We start from the raw sequence: 25,563 nt of genomic DNA, 5'->3' as shown, positions 1-25,563 counted from the left end.
ATTTCAAATTTAATCAATAACAATTACTGTTATTGGTTTGAGGATATGATTAAATATATGTAGTTTAGGATTGAACTGTGAAGTCCTTGGTGATCTTTGAGCTTGGCTGTTTGCTTACAGACATTTTGTTGCCCAACTAGGTAATATCAGTGTGAATGAGTATGGGATGATAAAGGAACTATCCTCCCACCCAAACTGGCAGAACATGCTACTATATATAAGTAGAAAGCAATCCTCTCCCTACCTACTTGCACTGATGATGTTACCTAGTTGGGTAATGAAATCTCCGCAAACAAGTATCCAAATTCAGATATCACCAAAGACTCCACAGTTGTACCTGTTACTATTCATTTATTGAAATGCTTTATTTTGGTGAGTCTTAATATTTTAACTACCTTTGCACTTTTATGTATATTTTATGTTAACTGCCTTGAGCATATTGGTAAAAAGAATAATTTTAATGGGTTGTTTAGGAAGTAACATTTAGGAGGGATGCCGGAGTTATTTTAATCTAAATAATAAAGTAGGTAAAAGCAGGTTTTAGTTTGAGCAGGTTTTGGAGTTATGATAAAAAGCATTTATATGTTTGTGTGTGTATGTTTTAGAATATTCCAGATCTCTAACTTAATTAGCCAATTTGTTAATGCTAATTCCTTAGAAGGAAATAAAATGTATTGTCAGGAGAAGGGCTTTAGTTATTTAACGTGTTCCACCATGTGAAAAGGCTTAAAAGGGGTAACTTATATTGTTAACTTTATATACATACAACAATCAGTAATTAAAATTATATATCCTTTTGTGGAAAAACTTTAATATCCAGAAGCTTGTTGCTGATTTTGTTATATATTGGAGCTGTTTTTTTCAGAGTTGTTTCAGCTCTTGCTTTTTAGACTTGAACTTTTAAAATTATTATACTTGGGACAAAAAGGAACAATCAGAATGTCTTTTGTTCCTTTCTTTTTAAGTAACATCTGATTACTTGACTGGTTACTAGTAGTTAAGAAAATGTAAATAGAAACTAATTCTAGCTTTCCTTAGTTGAGTACAGTTAAAGTAGTGCATACTTAAAACGTCGTACTAACCAAACTGCTTCATTGTAGGGGGATTGACCAATGGTAGTGGTCGCTATATTTCAGCAGCTCCTGGAGCGGAAGCTAAGTATCGCAGTGCTGCAAATACCTCCAGTCTTTTCAGCTCAAGCAGCCAGTTGTTTCCTCCCTCACGGCTACGTTACAGTAGATCTGACATTATGCCCTCTGGGCGGAGTAGATTATTGGAGGATTTCAGAAATAATCGCTTTCCTAACCTTCAACTAAGAGACCTTGTTGGGCATATAGTTGAATTTTCACGGGATCAGCATGGCTCTAGGTAAGCATATATAGCTCTCCTGAATAAATAGGGGAATACATATTTCTTTTAGTAATGTCTTTGGGGAATATATTGAATGTTGCATATATTAATATTTAATATTCAATATGTGATGAATAATTCTGATTAAACATCTATTCACTCTCAGTGTACCCAGAGACCTAAATTTGGGGATTCATTTGGCATTCATAACAAGATGGGATGCACAATATGAGGTCAAATTTTGTTTTCAAAGTGAATCAGGGACCACTTAAATTAATTGTACCTCACTGAAGTTGGATTGATGTGATTATAAATAATAAAAGCTGTGCCTAACTTTGCTCCAACACAATCTAAAAGTAGCTTTTATTTTACTATTTCCCATATTTCATTCACAAAATAATTGAAATAGAATTTTAAATGTGTATATGGAATTCAGTTTCTCGTTGGCTTGATTGATTATAGTCATCAGTATTGTACATGAAAAGCTTTAAAATACTTGCTATATTCATTTATATTGGCATGTACATTTCTGACATTTACAGATTTATACAACAGAAATTAGAGAGAGCTACTCCGGCTGAGCGCCAAATGTTGTTTAGTGAAATTCTGCAAGCAGCGTATCAGCTGATGACAGATGTGTTTGGAAACTATGTAATACAGAAATTCTTTGAGGTAAATATGTTAAGAATATTGTTTAAAATTTTAATCATATGAATGTATTTAAATAGAAGATTATTAGGGGATGGAAAACTTAACAAACCTTAGGGATAGAGTTACTTTAACAAGCAATGAAAATAAAAGTTAAATATGCACATTTTTGTCTGTCTTGCATAAACAGCTACAGGACAGAGCTCAGTAAATAAGCAGCCGCAATGGATTAACCAGTAACACAACCCATAAACAATGCAACATTAAAAATAGATTTTTCTGGCTGCTGGCTTGAGGCCTTCTAATACACATGCATGTTGTATAATTTTTGTGTTTGACATTTTGAAAGCTGAATAGGATAGTAACTCTTTATCTATAATCCATATGGACAATGGACAACTTTGTTGACTAAAAAGTAAACGCAACATATAAAATACATAGAGGCAGCAGTATTGTAATCCAGGAACTCTTAACTTCTCCATAGCACAAAACTGACAAATATGAAGTACACCTACAGGTCAGGTAGGCAAAAATATTGTTTCTGAGCATTTAGCTATCGCATTTGATGCAGCGTCATATAGTCTCAGAACCAGCATATTCTAACCGGTTGATCACCTGTTGGTCAGTGGGGCTTAGCCATGTTTGTCAGGTGAAAAAAAGATAGTATGTGACTGCTAGTTGTCAGAGGGTGAGCGAAAGGCTTAGTTCTTAACTACCTTCCAATGGCATGTTGGGAAGTTCAGTAGGAGGAGACTATATTTCAGGGAAACCAGCTTCTCCACCAAGGCAGTGTTTAAACATAAGACATGGAATGTCACTTGCCTTGGAGAACACAGTGTGCCAATGTGTAATCATTGATGAACCTGGCTAGATGCGTGCAGTGATGACTAAAACTGTGTTTTGCCATTTCACTTTTTCTGGCTTATGGAAAAACTATAACGCATATCCAGGGAGATTACAGTTAACTCTTATGCCCTTTTGCATAAGGAGCCAAGATTCCCTCCTCTTTTCTCACACACAATGGGATACATTCTTATGCTTGCCAAAGGAAACCCGCTGTTGGATCTGGTCCCCTGGTTGCTACTGATGCCAGAGTTGAAATATGCCTTGATATTTTTGCTGTGCCTCCTGGCAACAGTCTAATCTCCTGACCTCTGCATGGGCCACATTTAGAACTTTATTGTTTATGATATTTTTCTTCATTTGAAGAAAAATGGGATAATACTCTATCCCATAGCTACTTCAGAAAGAAAATTACATTAGTTCCCAGTCAGCCTTCGTCAGACTCCAACTGAAGTTCAAAGAAATTGATATGAGCAGAATCGGCATTAATTTAGATGAGTTATAGACAAATGTGAAGATGAATTTTTATTATAGTTTGTTAAGAAAGCTTCCTCTGTCTAGCCCTGTTGTGTACCCCCCACCTCAGGCAGCCATTTAAACAAGGTAGGCAGACTTCTATTGCATGTGCACAGAATGCAGGAATCAGAATACTGATTCCACCCTTCTTCTTTTTTTACACAGCAATAGAATGGCTTTGTAATTTCACTGTACATAAGTTTCCAAATAATAATACCAACATCTGTAAGGTAACTTTGGAACTGGCCATTTTAAGACCAGGACTTCCTGCCAAGCGAAAAAAAAATGTCCTTTCCAGTTGGTGTTCCTGAACCCATGATTTAGCTCCTCTTGACTACAACCATCATTCAGGTTATGGCCCACTGCATCTCATTTGCCACGTGGGAAAAACCATCGCCTTGGAGTAAGGCAACATCTCCCTGTTCCTGATTCCTGCAGCACAAGAGATGCTACTCGATATAGACTTAATGCATTAATGCAGTTTCTATGCTATATTCCCGACAATCTAATTTAATTCATCTTAAATAATCAAGCAGGTCTGGGGTGTGGATTAGAGATGTAGATGGGATGTAAATTAGAAGAAGGCTCCCTATCTTTCCCATTCTGAACTGTCTCCTGTACTGCTTAGTAAGTAAAGTTGAGTAAGAAAAAACATTAACTCTAAGGAATAGAGTGGGAAGGGAATGATAACCTGTGCAAATAACCATTCTTCAACAATTAATTTCTATGATTGTATCTGTGATTGCCAACTCAAGATTGCCTCTGTGAGTCAACAATCACGAATAGCTCTTACTATTTAACATGTGCTCAACTGACTGTTTCTCAGCCTTTTTTCTTCCTTCCTTCACCAGCGCCAGTCAATAGCAGCTGCAGTGAAACTTGTGCCTGCTGCTTGTTAACTAAAGCAGTCTACCGTTTTCCTTAGTTTAGAATGTTTTTTAAGTTAATCATTAATGTTAGAATAGTTAAGGATGTGGTTCAAAACTGTTTTTTGTCTCAAACTCAAAACAAAGTTCTAGCCTCAAAAACATTCTAGTTGTTCCAAACTTTTGCACATCCCTTATTTGAAGCACTTACATTCGGAGTCTCAATTTTTAGAATAGCTCCTAGATTAATATTGAAAAAAAATTAAACATCTTATACTGTATCTCTAAACCCAGGGGAGCTTAACTTCCAATCCATGGAACCCTTGGGAGGTATTTTCCATATTCTGAATGGCATGGATGGTACAAAAAATTAAGATCCCCTGTTCTTACCTAAGACAACAATTTCAGGCCATACTAGTTTTCAGTCGTGTTTCTTGCTTACAGAAACCTTCTTCCAATATTCTGTAAGCGGGAAACACAAACTGAAATCTCCTTTTCATCACTTCCAAAGGATTTTACCTAAGTCATAAGAAACCTGAAGTATGCTACAACTCCTTTGGTCATACTTCCTAGGGCTGCTGCGAGTTGTAGTTCTACAACAATTTGTACAGATAAAAACTGAATTTGGAGTTCCTTCACTGGATGATTTATTTTTGAGATTGCAAATTACATGTGCAGTTAATTCTCAAGTGGTGAAATACAAATCTTTGGGTAGAGACATAAGGGAGATCCTAGTAATAACAAAGGATAAAGTGGCTAACAATGCAGATACTGTTCATAAAGTTTTTAAACTTGTAATTTTCTGCAGTTGAACATGTAAAGTTTAAATTTTTTAAACAGTGCTTTCACTTTCATTGTAGTTTGGAAGCATTGACCAGAAGTTAGCACTTGCAACGCGCATTCGTGGACATGTTCTCCCATTAGCTTTACAGATGTATGGGTGTCGAGTCATTCAGAAAGCTTTAGAGTCTATTTCACCTGACCAGCAGGTAATTGTAAGTTAGATCAATATTTTTGTATTTATATTTATAATCAAAATATAATCCCTTTTGATTAGTTCTGAAACATACTTATAGTGCTAATCTAATTTTTAGATTACTCATTCTAATTCTGAATACTCATTGAATTCTGGTGACTTCATATAGGTTGATTGGTTGATAGGTTGAATCCAGCAATGAGTGGATTGTTATTGCTTTTTTCTGAGTTACTGTTTTGACTTCTTAGTCTAGTCTTCAGCTCTGGGATTTTCTAGTGGCCTTTCATCTGAATCTAATGAGACTCTCAATCATCCAGGTCATGGTTGTCCCAAAAGTACTTTTTCAGAAGGCAACTGGACTTTCTTGTTTTTCTTTGAAGATGTTTTGTTTCTCATACAAGAAGCTTCTTCAGCTCTTCTTCAGAGCTGAAGAAGTTTCTTGGATGAGAAGTGAAACATCTTCAAAGAAAAATGAGAAAGTCCAGTTGCCTCCTGAAAAAGCATCTTTGGGATTCTCATCTGAATGCTAACCAGGAGTAATCTACTTCACATTTTGATACCAGCAAATATTAGCTGGCTATTACTATATATCTAGACAATTATTTATAGAAATATTTTGTGAGAGGAACATCAATTAAGGATGTGCATAACTTGATCTCTTGGGTTATTTCTTTATAGAATGAAATGGTGAAGGAACTAGATGGTCATGTCCTAAAATGTGTTAAGGATCAAAACGGAAATCATGTGGTACAAAAGTGTATTGAATGTGTTCAGCCACAATCACTCCAATTTATTATTGATGCTTTCAAAGGACAGGTAATTTTTCGTTTATTATTTTGTGAATGAGGAATTACTTCCATAATTTATATTTAGGCAAATGATAAATGCGATCATACAACTTCAGTTTTGGATTTGTATTGTAGCCTTTTATTCCATAAGATATTTTTCCTTGGTGCCTGTATTGTAATTCTTCTGGCATGTACTGAAAGTAGATTAGTTTATTCAATTTACAGTTACAGATATTTATGAAATACAAATTTCAAAACTTTCAACCTTCCCATTGCTTTTGACTTATCACTGAAAGATTTTTCTAGGAGGTGCTATGAACCATTTGATCCTTTAGTTTTATAGGTACTGCACTATGCAGAACTTCTTATTAGGACTGGGGGATGGAATGTTTCAGAGTTTTCTGGAATGTTCCATTCTTGGATTGAGTAAATTTCTAATTACTATTTGTGTAGGTGCATTTAATAATATCTACCTTTTTAGTATATTGCTTTATCAAGGTGAAATGCAAAATAACTATCCAAAATGCATTGGAGAATAAAGACAGATATTCAGAATAGTCATTCTTTCTTATTTTCTTCTTGAAATAAAATAGACTGCCTCAGATGTTATTAAATACATTCCCTGGGAGCTGTAAAATTAAAATATTCCCATAATCTGACATAAATAAGGATGGGAATCATTCTAAAAATTTCACACAGGTGTGAGATAATATATTCTTACAATTAAAATCTTGTTATTTCAAGGTGTTTGTGCTTTCAACTCACCCTTACGGCTGCAGAGTAATTCAACGTATTCTTGAACATTGTACTGCAGAACAGACTTTGCCCATTTTGGAAGAATTGCATCAACACACAGAACAGCTTGTGCAGGTTGGTGTGTACTAAAATGCCAAGATGAACATAAACAATTGCAAAATCATTATAGGCGGATAATATTGGGGAAAGTGGATATTGGATTATGTTGAGTAATTTAATTATACTAATTATATTGTATGATTTAATTAGACAAGATTGTGAATGTAGGCATGTGGCTAGAATGTGATCAGAGCTAAAACTAAGTTTCTAAGCCAAGCACTATCAGAATCTTCTTGGGGGGACTATGTGTGTAAATACAGGAAAAGAAGCAGCTTTTTTAAGGAGGCACTGACGAGGCACTACAATTCCACCAAAGCAGATTTCCCATTTTAGATCTGGATTAATTGCACATCCTTAATCTCCAAGTGGTTCCCATTTATGGTAGATGTGATTTGCCAGGGTGATTGCCTTTCTCCTGCATCTCATTTTGGCCAAAGGAGAGCTAAAAGGAATGGCAAAGCATGCAACCTTTGGATTCCTCTCTCCATGTTTTATACCTGGGCTTCAGAAGAACAAAACCATCATATGAAACTGTTCCTTCCTCCTCCCCCCAAAAAGCAACAACCAGAACGCACTGTTCCAATCTGCCTTTTCCCAACCTGGGCCCATGGACAAAATGAGTAGAGCCATGCAGCCTGTGTCTGGTGTATCTCGGAAGCTTTCCATGGGAGGAATCAGTCAGGAGAGCAGGTTGTTTTTGCTAGGTGAGAATGGGAAAGAGCTTGTTTGGGGCTGTTGTTGGGGCAAAGAGTGATCTAGAACAACTCTGACTGGCATAGCAGTTGAAAGATGGATGGGATGGGTAGAAAGCCTGCACCTTTTAACTGTTGACTCTAGTGGCAAATGGCTTGGAACTTTAACTGGATGCACATTATAGAAGTAGAAGAGGATTAAATGTTTTCCTCCCAAACCTACGTAGCCCCAAGACAATTTGAGTTTTAGACCCCAGATATCTCACCCTGCTTATACAAAAATCAATTTTTAAACTAATTCAGAAGCAATGTAATGACATATTGCTTCTTTTTCCATCAAAGGTGACTGGAATATGTGAATTTGGAGAACACAAGAATTGTAGCAATTTGTATAATTGTCTAAATGGTGCCTCATGAGTAACCCATGCTTAGTTGATCTTGTCACTTAGCATACTAAACGGATATGCCCAGAACAATGAAATATTGTGCTTTCTTTCTATTTATTTTGGCTTAGTATTTGTCTTGGACATGGCCATTTGCTCATATATCTTTCATTTTTCAATGCTGAAGCATTTTCATGCAGTAAATAAATCACCTGTTTGACTTTAACATTTTAAAAACTAATGATATGACTCTTAACTAATTTTAGGATCAGTATGGAAACTATGTTATTCAGCATGTTCTGGAACATGGCCGCCCTGAAGACAAGAGTAAAATTGTTACTGAAATCAGAGGGAAAGTTCTGACTTTAAGTCAGCATAAATTTGCCAGGTATGGTAAATAACAAATTCCTAATTGTACTAGCCTTGGCTGGTTGAATGTTTTTTAAAAAAAGGGTAGCTGAGTTACTCCTCGAAGAAGAAGAAAATTAGGAACAGTCCTAAGCAAAATGGAATACAAAAAAGTGCAAATCTTTATATTCTCCACACCTGTTCTGCTAGGAAGATAACAACAACAAAAAAAAAGGAATGGAAAGAAGCCACAAAATCGAAATGTTTAGCCAGATATTTTAATTAAAAGTCAGCAACAAGATGGAGATTATAGGCAAAATGCACTTAACTCAATAAGTGTTGAAGCAAGATAATATTTAAGAATATTGGCTGATAGTAGCATGATTGAAACCAGAAATTAAAATACATGACAGATGGTTTTGAGTTTTCCAAGTTAGTCTGTGTACAGCAGTGTAATATACATAAATGTATTTATAAATATAACTTGAAAGTAGAATTATATTTGCATAGTAGGAATGTCCCATCCTCCCCTCTCTCTTCTTTTCCCTGTACCACCCAAAATCTGAACAAAACATTCAGGGACTACTCAGAGTACCCTTTGTGGGAAAAAGGCCAGAGAGCTAAATTGTTATAGGAGCTCCCAAATATATTGTATATTAATGATGCGTAGAATGCAGCTGATTTTAATACCTTGGCTCCCTCACCTGCCCCACGTTGTTTCATATACATGGAAGAAAGAAAGCAAATAGAGTGTGTGTGTGTGTGAGGGTTGACAGTTTGGTGTAGAGATTAAGTCACAGGCGAAAAATCAGGAGACTGTGAGTTCCAATCCCACTTTAGGCATGAAAGCTGACTGGATGACCTTGAGCCAGTTACTCACTCTCAGACCAGTTCACCTCACAGGGTTGTGGAGAAAATAGGAGGAGTAAGGTGTGTTGGATATGTTCACTGCCTTGAGTTATATATAAAGTGGGAAATTAATTAATTAATTTTGATCAGGAAGTTTGTTCTGTACACAGGGATTCATTTTGCTGAGGACAGCTCTTCTGCCATTAAAAATACAAAAATATTCCACTGGAGCTTTTGATCTCCATTCTGTAATCCAATAGATCCCAAGTTTTCCTCATGAAGGGCAAAATTCTTATTTTTCAGATAAAAATTGGAGGGGGGGGATTATTTGTTTACTTTTGTGCAAGTAGAAAGGAAATCTCAATTTACTTCATAGCAAAGAAACTCTGTAATATGTACATCAGCATAGTCTTTGGATATCAGATGGAACCCCAGCAATTGCTCAAGGGAAAGGTTAAAGGAAGCTCATATGAATTGCAGTTAGCACAAGGGCAATAATTGACAGAGGGCTCAGGTAAAATCTATGTTTATTTCTATTGTCCAATCTCATAACTTTTACAGCAATGTGGTGGAAAAATGTGTGACTCATGCATCTCGTGCTGAAAGAGCTTTGCTTATTGATGAAGTATGTTGCCAGAATGATGGTCCTCACAGTGCCTTATACACCATGATGAAGGACCAATATGCAAACTACGTTGTTCAGAAGATGATTGACATGGCGGAACCAGCTCAGCGTAAGATTATAATGCACAAAGTAAGAATGAAATCCTTACATTGCTCTGCTTAAGAATTGCTTCCATCAGCGGGTCAAGGAAAGAACAATTCCACATCCTCATAACAATAACAATTCATAACATAACAAAAATAACATAACAATTCCTCATAAAACAATTCCGGGTTTTATTTAATTGACCAAACTAAGTAATAATTTTAATTAGCAATTTTATGATGTTTGTGTGTCTATATTTTTCTTGACTGTACACCGCCTTGAGTCCTACGGGAGAAAGGCGGTATAGAAATATAATAAATAAATAAATAAATAAATAAATAAATAAGTAAGTAAGTAAGTAAGTAAGTAAGTAAGTAAGTAAGTAAGTAAGTAAGTAAGTAAGTCCCTTTTTCCATGTTATCATATAAATAGATTTGAAGAAAGGAAGTATGTCTTGTCACAGGTGCTGGCTTTTTCCTGTGAATTTATTGCAAGAGTTTAAGAAGTCTTCACATAAGATTAAATACTTTCCAATATTTGTAATTAGACTGCCAATCATCTCCTATAATGCCATTTCTAATTTCTCATTTTGTATAACTTAATAGTCTATATTAGTTTTATGAAAAATAGGATTATTTTAATTTTTTATTTTATTCTTCCAAATTTCTCTCTGAAATCTTTTTATATAAATATATATTTTTATATAAATATAAATGTTGACAGAAACTTTAATTACTAATAACTTTCCGTGTAAAATTTCAAATGTTACTGTATAGTATCCAATTAAAAAATACAAGGAAGAACAATTTAACTACTTTAAAAAACCCTAAATTTTACCTTCACCAAATGTACTCTTGACTCGAATCCATACACACTCTTCTGCAGTCAGAAGTTATATCTTCTTGCACAAAGTGGTCTTTTATCAATTCTCTTTTTTTGCTGGAGACCTCTGCCACCACCTTTATAGTGATACACAGGAAAGGGAAATAAATCTGTATACAACAACCAATTTTATTTACATTGGATGTTAGGCATATTTTGGCCTCAGACTTGAGGACAGACCTTTTAGGGCTGAAATTTTGAGTCTTTGAATGACAATCTTATAACTCTTTATCTCCTTTTTAAAAAGGTGAAAAATACTAATGTTGAACATTTTAGAGTGCAATATTGGGTTCTATGGGAGAAAAGAAGGGCTAAGACTTATGTAGCCCATTTGTTTCTCAGTCTGCCTGTAGATCTAGTCCATTGTCCATACTCATAGGGCTGCACAAAATGTTGATTCTGTGATTCTTAGATATATACATTAGTTTAATTGAATCTCAGGAATCAAATTAAAAAATCAGATCAGCTGCTAAATCAATTCAGAAAAATCAAACACCCAGTTTCACATTGTAAATTGAATTGTAAAATCAAGAATTGACTTGTTTTTTTGAATTGATTTGAATCAGATTAGAGCCAATGTACACACCTCTATTGCTTAACTGCTGTCTAAATGTATATTATCAAATCTTTAACCTAAAACATCTCAGTTTAATAATTAAATAAATGAGTACCCCCATGTAATGGAATGAATAACTAACTTTGGGGTAGCATTGTTCATTTGTGGATAAAAATAATTGCCATTCTTTACTGCAAATCTGTTCTTTTCTTGAATTCAGAGTTTAAGTCCATAACTTTTTTTGTCTGCACCGACATTATTTCTTTTGTCAGATATATTGTCACAAACCTAAAATGTGGCATTTCTGTTTGACTGTGTTCTAGTTTACAACTCCTATCTGTTAATATAACAAATTGCCATTGGGCACTCCCTCTGATCCAGAAAAGCTTGCTCCATTTTACTTTTTCTTCACTTCTATATTTTACATGTAAAATCCCTGCTTGAGCATACTGAACCTGTTCTCATTCAAAGCAGAAATGGGAGAAAACTCTAGTTAATAGGCATTACAATGCCTGTTGTATCTGTATGCACACTGATGTAGCACTTTTACTCATAGTTGGTTCTTCATCGGGGTCTTAACATTATTTACAAATATTCACGGTCACAAATATTAAGAAAAGACACCTTGAGCATTTAGTGAAAGATGGGTTATATTTGTCTTTATCCTTCTAACTACGCTTCAAAATGGCAATTTTGACGATGGGAGTATTTAATGGTCTCAATTTCTTCCTTCCAGATTCGACCCCATATTACAACCTTGCGTAAATACACCTATGGGAAGCATATCCTTGCCAAGCTGGAAAAGTATTACCTGAAGAACAATCCTGATCTGGGGCCAGTTGGAGGACCACCAAATGGGATGCTTTGAAGATAAATTTAAGGAGCAGTCCAAAAGATGAATTGTATTGTGAATTATCAAAACACCCAACTTAACTAAAATTTTGTGATTTTTTAAAAATATATTTATTGACTTCATCCATTTGTAAAAATGTTATTCATGTGTATATTTTTGGGGAATGAATTACAACAGATTGCCATTTCTTAATAGAGACCTATCAGATTGCAAGGCTTACAAAGCACAGAATGCCTGTAAATGATGTAACTATCGGAATAGCTCTCCCATTTTGTAAATTTTTACCTTGTAAAGTCACTGAATAAAATAGTTTTTAAAGGGAAAAAGTACAGTATTCTTTTAATATACTGGCTTACAGTCTGGTAGGTCTATCCACCATCATTGCACAACATGTTTATATAATTGTATATAGAATTAGTTTTCATTTTTCCCCTTTGTGTGGAATCTTTTTTATAACAGTTGGAAATGAAGCAATTGCATAATTATTATTTAACTTGATACAGAAAGTTAAGTTCTGTATTTTGGTGGTTCACAATTTTATAGTCCCAAAAGCAATCAGGGTACTGCAAATACCAGTAAAGAAGTCGTAAAATGTGAACACTGATGAGTAGTTTCCATCTTTTACTCTGGAAATCATTTTTTTAAAAAAACAGTGCCCTTTTCTCTGGCAGTGTACAGAAGCCATGTATATAATTTAATATTTAACTAATGGTGAAAGAATAGGGTATAAAATCAAGGTAGTACTTGGATCCAGCAATGTACTGTCTGGGAAAAAGTAAATTCAATAAATAAATAGGCAGACAGTTGGTGTAAGATGTGTGTTTTGCTTTGCATATACAATTGTAAGACAGGATTTGAAAATTGAGCATTTGCTTGAAGTAGTAGATGAATTTGTAGAGAATTGATGGAGGAAAGAGCCTATTTAAATTTGATAGTGCAACATCTGAAGCATGATTAAATATTCAGATAGGGTTTTTTTGCTTCCTTATAAATATAAGCATTATATAAGTATAGTTAATAGATGTAAGTTTACCGTTTGTAAACAGATTCCTTGTTTTCAATGTTTTAAAAGCCTTGCTAATTAAGTAGTGATGCTTACCTTGGTTGTACAGATGTACATTTGTAAACCTTCATGCTGTAAATGTAATTTGTTTTACCCCTTTTGGGAAGAAAATTTGCATTTTAGTGTATATTCATATCCCTGCCCCTCTACCCTGACATAGTGTTGTATAATGTAAATTTATTTCGGCAAATCAAGACTGGTTTTTTAAAAATTCTATCTTTATATGGTTTCAGAGATATGAATCAGCTTTCTTTGATCTGTTACAAAAATCTTTTTGTTTATTACATAGCTATTCTGTTAATATGGACATTTTGGAAACTTAAATCAGTTTAAACATTGAGAATAAAGATAATTAATGGACAGAAATACTGATGACAGAAACCAGTGCTTCTTCCATCTTAAATGTGGCACGATTTGTTTTTGTATAGAAGAATGCTGTATTTTTTAACAGCTTGTTTCATCCTAAAGCAAATATGTATGATACTGTCAATTTAAACACAACACTGTAACAGTAAGATAAAGGTGTACATTTACAAGCGGCCTTATGTACATTTCCCAGTTTCCTTTTTAAGGCAAGAATTGTGACTATATGTGTATAATTAAAATCCTTTTTAATCCTTTGCCTTTGAAGATATTTTGGAAAGACATTTACTTTGTATATTCAGTTTCTGAAAGATAAAATGCATTGTATTTTGTTCAAGCTGGCATTTTGTATAAGCGCTTCTTCATTTTTGTGACATAATATAGGTGCTTTGCCTCAGAATTGTTGGAGGAAGTGACAGTTACAGCATATGCAAAAGTTTTGGGGTGGAGGTTCCAGAAAATGGAAGAGAACAGTGCATCTTGTTTATGCAGCTTCTTAATAGAAACATGCAAATAACTGCATACCATAGAAAATAGTTTATTCCAATGTTGATTTTTAAATAATAATAATAATAATACCAACTTAAAATACCTGAAGTTTATGGTAATTTCTGTTCATAATAGCTTTCTCTCCATTTACATAATTGTTAAATATGTGATAATTATATTTGCTATAGAACAGTTTTCTCATAGAAGTTGCAACTTGATAGAACTCTAAAATTCCAGTAAAATTTATCTTCTCATCCAAAGAATATATGATTTGAAGAGTTGGAAGAACATAGGTCTTTTGTACTCTGCTATATGTTAGATAGACTACATGTGTATAAAACTTAATTCAAATATAATTTACTGCTCCTCAATATATTGCAAGTCTGTCCTATAACCTATTGGCTCAATGAAGTGTCATATTTATAATACAAGAAACACTGTTCTGCTATCTGACTGAAATATATTTACACAGTAGAAGTATGGAACAACAGGAATGGCTTTCCTCAGCTAGTAGCTGGAAACAATCTTACACATATTGAAAAATTTTCTATCCCATCCCCAGCCCCCAGATACCCTTTGATATCTCCTTTGATGTAGATTTGTTTAGGTCTGCTCAGCATCTAGGCCGCTCTTAGTTCATATTGAATGATGTAATGTTCACTTGTAATATTCTGTATAGAAAAATGAAAATGTGTAAGTTTATGCAGTACGTTGGTCTTATGTTCTTCTTTCCAAAAGGTGGTGGTCCACTGACTATATTTACTACTCTACTTTCGTTGGAAACTTGAGCTATATTAGGCTGAAATAAGGCACATCATCTTTTTTTTTCTTTGTGGATTTTTTTATATTATTATTATGGTTGGTTTTGCAATCAGCCAGATGCTTAGACTGGATTTGGCATTTTTGTCCATCTGTTGAGTCCTTCCTAAGGAACTGGAATAAATAGATGTTGTTATTTGATAATATTAAAGGTATTGTTGCATTATTATGTTTGGTCACACAGCCAGATGGTTAGACTGGATTTGACATTGTTAATACACTTATCAAGTTTTTAATTACCTGTTCACAACAATGTGAAGTCGCAGCTGCCCGTTCTTTAGCTGCTGTTGGCCTTCATACACAAATAGTTCTTCCCAAGAACCTAGGATGTCATAATGTATCAGCATAGTATATCTGGCAATCCAAGCAGTGTGGACTTTTGCAATTGATAAATGGAAATGTTGTCAATGCACTGATTTTGTAAGTGCTGTCTAAGATAACCACTAGGACCACCATGGCCGGTTTATGTCACTGCAGATCTTGATATTAATATTACTATTTAGTATTTTTATGCCACCTATCAAATAAAGTACCAGTTATGCCTGAGTTATCTGTTAGTTTCCCACTTGTTAGGCCACTTATAAAACAATCCCTGCAATTGACCTTGGTAGCTGAAGCTAATGGGAGTTGTTTAAAATGAACCTTTGTAGTAATATTTGATCCATGTATTTTCTATAGAAGCTTCTATGTATTCTCCTTGTAAAGTTTCCACTGGAAAGTACAGGACACCTAAGATCCCAATGTTTTGTATGTCCAAATTTGTATATCTGTCACACGTATGTATATATTGGATAAAATACATTTTAACACCCATTGTCTAATTGTATAAATGAAAATGTGCTTAATAATAATTAGATATCATATCTAAACCAGTTATTTACCTATGTATAAGAAAAGAGTTCACTTTTTAAATTAATAATGTGCTTTTTTATAAATTAGAATTTACCTGAAGAATATCTGTTCTTTGAAATCTGACATGGTTGCATGAAACATTTTTTTTCCTCTATAAAATTGGTGAAGAAATATTTCTGAGTGAATCTATTCAAGAGAAGTTATCCTTGGGAAATTTGAGAAACTATGTTTTACACCAGTCACAGGACCCCTTAATCCTTAGAAGTGACTTGGAAGGCTTATGGAGCAATAAATAAGTCAGAAAAACATACTGGATAAATAGAGTTCTCCTGCCTTTGTTCTTCACAAGTCAGTTGAGCTGTGGATTTTCATCATCATCCTAATTTTTCAAAATTATTAGTATTGATTCCAGTTTACCCCTATTGAACTGAATGAGAAAATGAAAATAACAATTACTTAAGTTTAACTGGAATGCATTATTCTTGACAACTTCTCAAAACAAGACAGTTGTTTTCTTTATCAGTTATCAGTAAATTCCACGTCTACTTAGTCTCTCCTCACCCATCCATTTTTCTTATTTTCATACATACTTCTGCATATAGCTTTGTCTTATAACTTCAAGCTGGCTTCCTTTTGTCAGAAGTTATATGTTATCTGTGTGGATTGATCCCCATTTTCTTATTAGAGAAAGGAACTGTTTGGACTTCCAATTGTTTTGTTTCAGCCAAGTAGTTATTGTTTCTGCTTTGCCTTTTCTTTTCTCAAGGACCTAATAAATCTTAAGTTAGGTCACATTCTTGAATATCATCAATAACATCTATTTTGATTTAACGTATTTTGAAATAAATTCATTTTGTTAGTCTAAGCCAGCACATTAAGGCCTCCCTTGCAAATTGATACTGTCAAAAGAAATGAATGGAAGAACTTGGAAAGGTCTTAAATAATACCTTCCAAATGAAATGGCAAGATACCTATCCCATAGGGCTCACTAGTGCTGCTCTAGCCCATAACCATTAGACATTTATTGGCTTTGTTGTACAATGTAAAAAAGGTTCTCCAGCCTGAGGCTTAGCACTTTGTATACAGCTGAAATGTATAATTTATTCCACAGCATTGAATTTCAATTAATTAGGTCCAGGCATTGCACTAGTGCTCTTAGCCAGCACACTAACAGTTACGTGTCAAAATTATCTTCTGCACTAACAAAAAATGGAACGTTGGCTGACCATTATATTAGTATATAATATGTGATTTAAAAAAAACATTGAGAATGTGAAGCTTGACCTAGGGTTGATATTTCAGTCTGGATTTCTAGCTGTGTCCTAGTTGATAGTGATGGTAGCTCTTCAGTTTCACTTTCTTCACCATTTTAAAAGTATCCTAAAATCAAAAGGTTTGTCAGCTAGATGTGTTTACACCAGTTCTCATTTTACTTTTTTAAAACATCTTTTCTACCATAGATACACAGTAGTCGTAATTTATTTGATTGACTGTTACAAATGGAAATGATCATTGTAAAAGTCTAGTAGAGGTCATCCTGCGTATTATTTGCATGTGAAACCACTATGTAGTAATAAGCAAGACTTTCAATTGCACTTGGGATTTTATTTATTTATTTAAAAAAACACTTTCTAAGGAGCAGTGGCCAATTATTTTACTATCGGCAGAAACACTGCACTGTACAGTTACCACAGACTGAACTTGACTTAAAGGTTTTTAAGTCAAAGGTTTTTAATAAATGAACCCAGAAATACTTCTCTCTAGTTCTTAAATTCCAGCTAGCTAATGTTTTACCAAACTCACGGTAGTAGAAACAGGAAGTCTGAATTTGCTTCTTTGGGGAATGCTTCAGGTAATCTTGCCATGTTCCTGGCACAATAATTTGACAATCTTTAGATAATGGTTCAGTTAGCTTTCAATTATCACCACTGAATACATATTAATTTTCCCAGTGACAAACTGAATCATCAAAATTCCCTTTAACTTGTTTTAGCACATGCTGAAAAGTTTTCACTTCTGGGCAGCAGTAAGCAGCAGATTCTGAGCGCCAGATTGCAAACTTGTTGGAAAAAAAGGGCCATAATACAATTCCAAAGCCCATTTGTGTAAGTGAAGTTAGGACTAAAGTTCTTTGAATCCAACTCTAGGACAAGAAAAAATTCACATAAATGAGGGATTCTTTACCCTGTCAGGTGAAAACAACCAGATGCACGTGTGCAGAATTCAAGCTAACTACTTTATTATGTTCTGTCTACAATCTTCTGACAGTAGCAGCCTTGGGAACAAATAGATATGGATCCAAGGAACTTTGGGTCAGTCAGTTGGTCCTAACCCATTTGCAGTTGGGTAGTGACTCCAAGTTAATTCAGCGCTTAAGCCTTCCTCGAGGCTGGCTGCTTCCTTATTAGCTAGAAAACAAAGCAGAACTATGACTAAGAAATAAGGTGATATGCTCCATGATTTCCTTCAGATTTCATTATTGATCAACCTCAATAAGCTGCTTATACACTCTCATTATGCCTGTAACAGTTATTTACATTTTGCCCAAGAACTTAACACCCCCTTCTTGACTTAAATTATATGCCCCCGAGCCCCCCCCCCCTTTGTGTTTTGCTTTCTTGGCCTGTGCCTTATGGAACACCCTACTATCCAAGAACATCTGGTCTTCACTCTGGCCATGGTTACAAAAATTCTGAAAACTTGGCACTTCCCTCAGGCCTCAGCTAAGCACAAGTGCCAGGTCCTGGGTATTTCATTGTTGTCAAACCATTGTTCCTTTCCCAGATATTTAGGGTTTACTTGCTTTTATCATATTCTTATTCTGAGAGTTTTTAATAGAGTAAGTTGGCCGTATAAATTTAATTAAGAGTATTCTTTAAAGAAAGCAAGAAAACTCATACTGGATTAGGTCATCGGTCTGATACACTGGTTAAAATGTTGGATGTGGTCAAGAAAACGTCTTATAATTAACCTGATTCAATTGTGATTTGGCCAGTTGTCATGTCTCGGCTTAGTCTTCTTCAGAGGTTCCTTCAATAGATAAAATTAAAGGGTGAATGGTATGTGCTCTGCCTTGAGTTCTTGGAGGATAGGATGAATATAAATAGAAAAAAACAAAAAACAAAGACAATCTAATAAAGGAGAGCACCACCTACCAATTGTTTTCAATGAGCTTCAGATTATCTCCTTTCAGAAGACTTCTGTAAGGAATTATCTGAATATGCAGGCCCTTTTCTCCTTTTTGAGGAACACTCATGTTTCAGCCATTATTCATCTAGAAAACTGTACTTCCAGTTTACTTGCAGGCCTGAATTAAAGTGAATATCTCAATGTATCTGAACAGCATCCATTTTTGGCTATGATTGTCAGAATGAGCTTGTTTTGCATACTTGCATGATTAACAAATGCCTACAAAAGGAAAATATATGCTCTGTATTCTCTACCATTGGTCACTACATATTTTTTTTTTTAAAAAAAATCTTACCTTAAAAGTAATAACAATTTTCTGGTATAAATACTAAATGATGTGTAAATATTTCTCCACTGTACTCTAAAAGAATGGGGAGTAGCTCTGCCACATCCAGAAAAGTTGGTTAAAAGTTCTAGTGATAGAAGAGAAAGCGCGCTTTGTTATCACAATGATAGTAGAGTACTGTTAAAATGTAACTCTTTAAAAGCAGGAAAGTGATAGGATACGATAGGATATCATATTTTCTCTGCAACAATTGAGATAGAAATAAAACATTTTGGAATGAAGGTAACTTTTCAGTGATAATAGTGGAATGTCATAAAAAGAGAGCTTTTCCACATGATCCCAAAGGGATACATACTTCTTTCTCTGTAGTTCCAAGAGCACTTCGGTGTAGTTTTTTCTGCTGCTGCTTAATGGTCCTTTTTATGTCAAGGTCCTGCCTGTAAGTAAGGCCATTGTTGGTTATGCCTGCATGACTAATGTCAGGAGGGACCGCACAATGCTTTGAAGATATGCATTGCCTATGTGCGGAGGCATCCCTCAAAGAAATCAGACGCTGCACCTGTGGAAGGCTACCAAATGACTGCATGAAATTAATGTTTTTAGAGGAGCCGCCAACAAAGAATTGGCTGCATGCTATCACTCTGTGCATACCTCCCAAGAATATTGATTTTAGCTGATTCATATTACACCGGTGGTGGGATTCAATTTTTTTAACAACCGGTTCTGTGGGCGTGGCTTAGTTGGGGGTGTGACTTGGTCATGTGACCGGGTGGGCATGGCTAGCTGGTCATGTGACCGGGTGGGCGTGGCTATCTGCATAGGGACTACTCAGAGGGCTGAAAAAAGTCATTTCTGACTGGTCCTCGCACTTTTGACCGGTCCTCGCACTTTTTTTTTTTAAATTAGACTTATGACCATCCTCACATTTATGCCCGTTGCAGCATTCTTAACAACCGTGTCACTCATTTCACAACTGCTTCTCTTCACCATGGTGACAAGATAGGGCAAAAACGTAAAATGTGAGGACAGTTGTAAGTTCGAGGACTAGTCAAAAGTGCGAGGGCCAGTCAAAAATAACTTTTTCAGCCCTCTGAGTAGTTCATATGCACAAAAGGACTACCCAGAGAGCTGAAAAAAGTGATTTCTGATAGGTCCTCGCACTTTTGACCAGTCTTTGCACTTATGACTGGTCATCATTTATGCCCATTGTAGCATTCTTAACAACCGTGTCACTCATTTCACAACTGCTTCTCTTCACCATGGTGACAAGATAGGGCAAAAACATAAAATGTGAGGACAGTCGTAAGTTCGAGGACTGGTCAAAAGTGCAAGGACCAGTCAAAAATAACTTTTTCAGCCCTCTGAGTAGTCCATATGCATAAAAGGATACAGCAATAGAGAGGGATGAAGGAAGGGAAGAGAAATTAGAGTAGGAGTGAGGGTAAGAGAGGGAGGAAGAGAGGAGGAGAAGGAGAAAGGAAAAGGAAGTAGGGAGGAGAAGAAGAGGGAGGGGAAGAGAAAGTAAGAAGGAAAGAAAAAAGAGAGGTGGTAGGTTTGAGGAGAAAGATTGCTGTACAATAAAAAAGATGAAAGGGAAGAAAGCCAACCGCAAACAAATATAAAGATATTAAGATAAAGAATGAATTGTTAAACTTTAAAGAATAAAAGAGAACAAATAGGAATAAATAGCAATAATTAGAAACACACATACAAACATACAATGTATTTTCTTCGAACAGAGTATTTGGCCGGTTCACAAATTTAAACAGTGTTTAGTCATTTCAATTAAATTTACAATTTCTATATTTCCTTTTTGCCATATTTATTCCTCATCTATTTTTTTAAAAACCAATATTACCCTTCATCCTCATCTCTAATCTTAATCAAATTCAATTTTTCCCTTCTATTCTATATTATACCCTTCCCATTGTCATCTATTTTTATATCCATCCTCACATTGGTTAATTATGTAATATTACAGTTGTTTAATACAAATTCAACATTTTAATATAAATCAATTAGTTATATAACTATCTTTTTGTATATTAATCAATCTGAACATGAGTATTCCAATTATTTCATGCAATCCAATTTCTTACAAATCAATTAATTATATTTACCAATAATAATAAACCAAATAATTTCCCCCATATATTCCTCCAAACCACAACTTAACCATTTCTGCTTTCAACACAATATACAATTAATAGTATCTCAAATATTACAATTCCCTAGTTAAATAGAACTTTCTTTCTTTTGTGTTTTAAAATCTTGAACTCTCCTCTTTTGCCCTAAATTTCCCAGTGTTTGCAGTTTTGCACCTACCTTTTTTGGTGAGGAAAAAAAAAGAAATCTCTCTCTGCCTCATTTTGTCATGTTGCAGCAAAGACCCTGCTTTACTTTCAGTTTCGCTTTTTCAGCATAGCTAGGGGGAAAAAATCTGCTCCAGCACTCTTTGCAGATAGCAACAGAGCCCTGGCAAAACAGCTGAAAGCAAATCAGCTGAGAGGCGGGAGGCCGATCTAATCAACTTGTGCTAATTAACCAATGCTGAAGCTGAAGGGGCTGTTTTTTCTTGCTGTTTGCTTGCAAGGAGGTAAGTGCTGTGAGGCACAGGCCAAAGGGTGGGGGTCACCCTCCTTGCCACTTAGCCCCTCCTGCCACCCACCTTGCCTCTTACCGCCCCCTAAGGCATTCCACCACCCCCTCAGGGGGCAGTACCGCCCACTTTGGCAACCACTGGCTTAACTACTTAATTACTTAACAACCGGTTCTACCGAAGTAGAATCCCACCACTGGGTCTACCCATTTATTTTTGCAGGCGTCGGTCTACTCATTTGTTTTCTTTTAACACTGATCAGCTGTAGGGCGGCCCTTTGAAGCCCCACAGCAGCTGCGAGGCCAATAAAATTATAAAAAAACACCGAACCATTTGTTTAATTGCTGGCTCGCCCACTCCTCGCCCAGTGGTGCAGAGGGACGGGGCAAGGGGCGGGGCGAGCCAGCAATTTAACAAAGGGTTTGGCCAAACCGCCTAGAACTGGCAGAATCCCACCATTGTATTATGCATATATATTATTTCATAATTCATCAGTGATTTATAGTTATCAGATGCAGAATCAATGTCTGGGAGATGTTGCATTAAGCTTTTTAGATGATAGAAAATTGTATTGGTAATAATTTGAAGGGCTTGTTGTTCAGGCAAGTTAATACTGAAACCTTCATAATTTATACATAGGCAAGGTTGTAATGATCACTATAACAGCAGCTATTCTCATATATCAAGCTATGCTTATTTTCAAGTTATGGGGAAAAAATTTAAAAATATTTTCTATTGAAAATGTCAATAACAATAGTTAAAAAGTACAAACTACAAAAAGAAGAGAAAGTAAAACAAGAATACAGGGTGTACAGATATATATATTATATATATATATAGTGTGTGTGTGTGTGTGTGTGTGTAATAAAAATATAAAGAAGTAACTTTGACTCTTGCAAGCTGGGGAGTGGAAGTCCACAAATGTTAAAGTTGCCAAGGTTGGATATCCCTGCTCTATAGCATTACATGTACCTATCTCTTTTTCACATAAACCATCCCTTATCCATACACAAATCCATAAATCATTAACATTTCACTTCCAGTGTCACCAAAAAATATATAAGAGGATCCAAGCTTCATAGTAGTGGAAGTCTTGATGGGCTGCTTTACATATCACATGAAAAGCTGGTTCTACCATCCAAATGATGGGCTAGGATCAGGCTTGAGTAGGAGGCTATTTACTCTGGTTCCTGGGGGTAGTTTTGATTTTATCCATCATTTTATGGATTATTTTGAGTGGCCTGGAGTCATCGTATGAGACAGGCGGCCATACAAGTCTTCTAAATCAATCATTCAATCGCACCAATCCAGGACTGAGAAGCTTCGCTTGTTTGTTTGTCTATTTATTAAACCTCTTTGCTGCCCATCTTGCAGAGGCATATAACCAGTGGCCCTCATTCAGTAAGTACTCATTCAGTGACTGCTCAAACTTACAATGGCATTGAATAATGAGACTTATCACCCTTCTTCATAGTTGTGGCTCTCATGGTGTCCCTGCAATCACAAGATCATGATTTGGGTGCTTGGCCACTGGTTCATAATTACAACGGTTGTGGCATCCCATGGCCACATATCCGCCACTGGTGACCTTCCCTGCCAGCATCCAGCAAGCAAAGTCAAGAACCCAGCAAGAGAATGCAAAAGGCAATCATGGGACTGTGGGGCACTATGACTGTGCAGGATTCACCTAACAATGGCAACTGGGACTGTGGCAACTGCTGTAAGTGGGCACAACAACCACATGACGTTGAGCTTTACGACTTTAGTGACGGATTTGCCAGTCCCAATTACCATTGTTTAGAACAGAGGTCGGCAATCTTAAACACACAATGAGCCATTTGGACCCATTTCCCACAGAAAAGAAAACATCGGGAGCCACAAAACCCTTCCCATGCCTGACTATTTTCTGAGTGGCCACAAAACTAGCATATGTAGTTGAATTAAACTCTGTTTTCTTCTGAAACTTTTCTTGGATTTATCCATGATTGGCCTACCGGGATCAAAAAGCTCAATAAATCGCGTGCTGGTGGGTGTCGCACATTGGCCGTTGTGACTCCGTTGTGATGGAGCCGCAGCAAAGGGATGAAAGAGCCACATGTGGCTCCAGAGCTGCGGGTTGCTGACCCCTGGTTTAGAAAAAGAAAAATACAAGATAAACATGCATGCATTGAACACTTCTAATACCTGGGGATGGAGCCATATCTTCAAACAGGCCTCTGGATCACACCGAGAGACTCTTTTACCGGCGGAGAAGATCAACATCTCAGAGAAGCAATTAAAAGACTTTTGGATGGCTAAAGATAACTTGGCTGTGACTACAGGTAGTCCTTGTCTTACGACCACAATTGAGCTCAAAATTTCTGTTGCTAAGTGAAACATCTGTTAAGTGAATTTTGCCCCATTTTACGACCATTCTTGCCACGGTTGTTAAGAATCACTGCAGTTGTTAAGTTAACAAGATGATTGTTAGGGGAATCTGGCTACCCCATTTGACTTTGCTTGCCAGAAAGTCACAAAAGGTGATCACATGATCCTGAGACACTGCAACCATTATAAATATGAGTCAGTTGCCAAGCGGTTGGATTTTGATCACATGGCCTTGAGGAGGCCGCAGTGGTCGTAAGTGTGGGAAAACGGTCATAAGTCACTTTTTTCAGTGCTGTTGTAACTTTGAATGGTCACTAAATGAACTGTTGCAAGTCGAGGACTACCTGTATAGTCACATCTCATTGAGTGGGGTAGGGTGGGGTGGGAGCCACAAACAACCCCACAACCTCAGGTTGTACCTCCTGGTACACTAGAACCAGCTCTACTGTATGATGAAGTTTACCCATAAAGTTGACTAGGAGAACTGTCATTCAGCTGACCTATGAATCAGAAAACCCACTTCTCCGCCCCCATGGGATGATAGAAAATTCTGATGACAAACAGAAAAAAATTCCCCCTGGTGGATGCAGTTATACGGATGATAGAACAATGATTAACCTTATTGTTTCAGTAACGAACATTTAATATTTTCTTACTTACACTTGTCCCAGATTTTTGTTTTCCCATTTCTTCCATCAGTCCATTATTCATTAACTACATCCTGGATTCTTTTACACCATGACATTTTTGTTTTGAGATTTTATTTTATTTTTTGCTCAGGGCAGTTTAAAGCTATTTCCTGCACAGTATTGGTTCTGCTAACAAGATTCTTGTTAGGTGGTTGGGGGCATAGATTTATAGTTTTTTCTCTATAACATAAAAATATTATCTCTATCTCTATATCTATCTCTATCATCTCTACCTCTACCTCTATCTATCTATCTATCTATCTATCTATCTATCTATCTATCTATCTATCTATCTATGTATCTTTGTCTGTCTGTCTGTCTGTCTGTCTGTCTGTCTGTCTGTCTAAAGCAGTTTCTCTATCCTTGCAAATTATTGGGTGTCCTGCATTCACTAGTGAAAGCTGCAGTCAGCAGGTGGCAGCACCTAGCTGTACTTGGTTGATCTTGAAAAGCTAAGCAAGGCCCAAGCCGATCCACAGGGCCCTGGACAGGCTTAAAAGGATTCAGAAATTCACCTCACCCAGCATGGATGGTCTGATGCTGAATGGGAAAGCAACAATTGAAATGGAATTTCTGCTGCTCTGAATGTACAGCCAAGATACTGCAAAGGACTGGACAAATGTACCACCCTTACTAACAACAGGAGGAAAATAGTGAAGACTGAAGGAATCAAGATGCCCTATGGAAATAACATCAAGAATCTGGATGAAGACAATCAGGACAAATAACTGGG

General features: G+C 36.0%; 1 protein-coding gene across 15 annotated transcripts in view; it reads left to right on the top strand.

Moving 5' to 3' along the window:
- PUM2 (pumilio RNA binding family member 2) overlaps positions 1-15,669 on the top strand; it is an 81,993-nt gene extending 66,324 nt beyond the window's left edge. For 9 of the 15 annotated variants that reach the window (XM_070933000.1, XM_070932999.1, XM_070933007.1 and 6 more), the window contains 8 exons: positions 1,101-1,368; positions 1,893-2,022; positions 5,084-5,218; positions 5,878-6,015; positions 6,732-6,857; positions 8,184-8,305; positions 9,676-9,868; positions 11,998-15,669. In XM_070933000.1, the coding sequence (XP_070789101.1) occupies positions 1,101-1,368; positions 1,893-2,022; positions 5,084-5,218; positions 5,878-6,015; positions 6,732-6,857; positions 8,184-8,305; positions 9,676-9,868; positions 11,998-12,129 (1,244 nt within the window). In that variant the 3' untranslated portion in view covers positions 12,130-15,669. The remainder of the gene's footprint in view (positions 1-1,100; positions 1,369-1,892; positions 2,023-5,083; positions 5,219-5,877; positions 6,016-6,731; positions 6,858-8,183; positions 8,306-9,675; positions 9,869-11,997) is intronic. The other 6 variants (XM_070933008.1, XM_070933013.1, XM_070933003.1 and 3 more) reach the window with 2 other exon arrangements.
- Positions 15,670-25,563: the final 9,894 nt, after the last annotated feature.

The sequence above is a fragment of the Pituophis catenifer genome, unplaced genomic scaffold (assembly GCF_029215685.1).
Source record: "Pituophis catenifer annectens isolate HBS135680 unplaced genomic scaffold, rPitCat1.0.hap2 SCAF_1, whole genome shotgun sequence".
In the NCBI taxonomy this organism is placed as follows: Eukaryota; Metazoa; Chordata; class Lepidosauria; order Squamata; family Colubridae; genus Pituophis; species Pituophis catenifer.
Note: the sequence above shows the minus strand (reverse complement) of the source record. Positions and strands in the feature narration are given on the sequence as shown.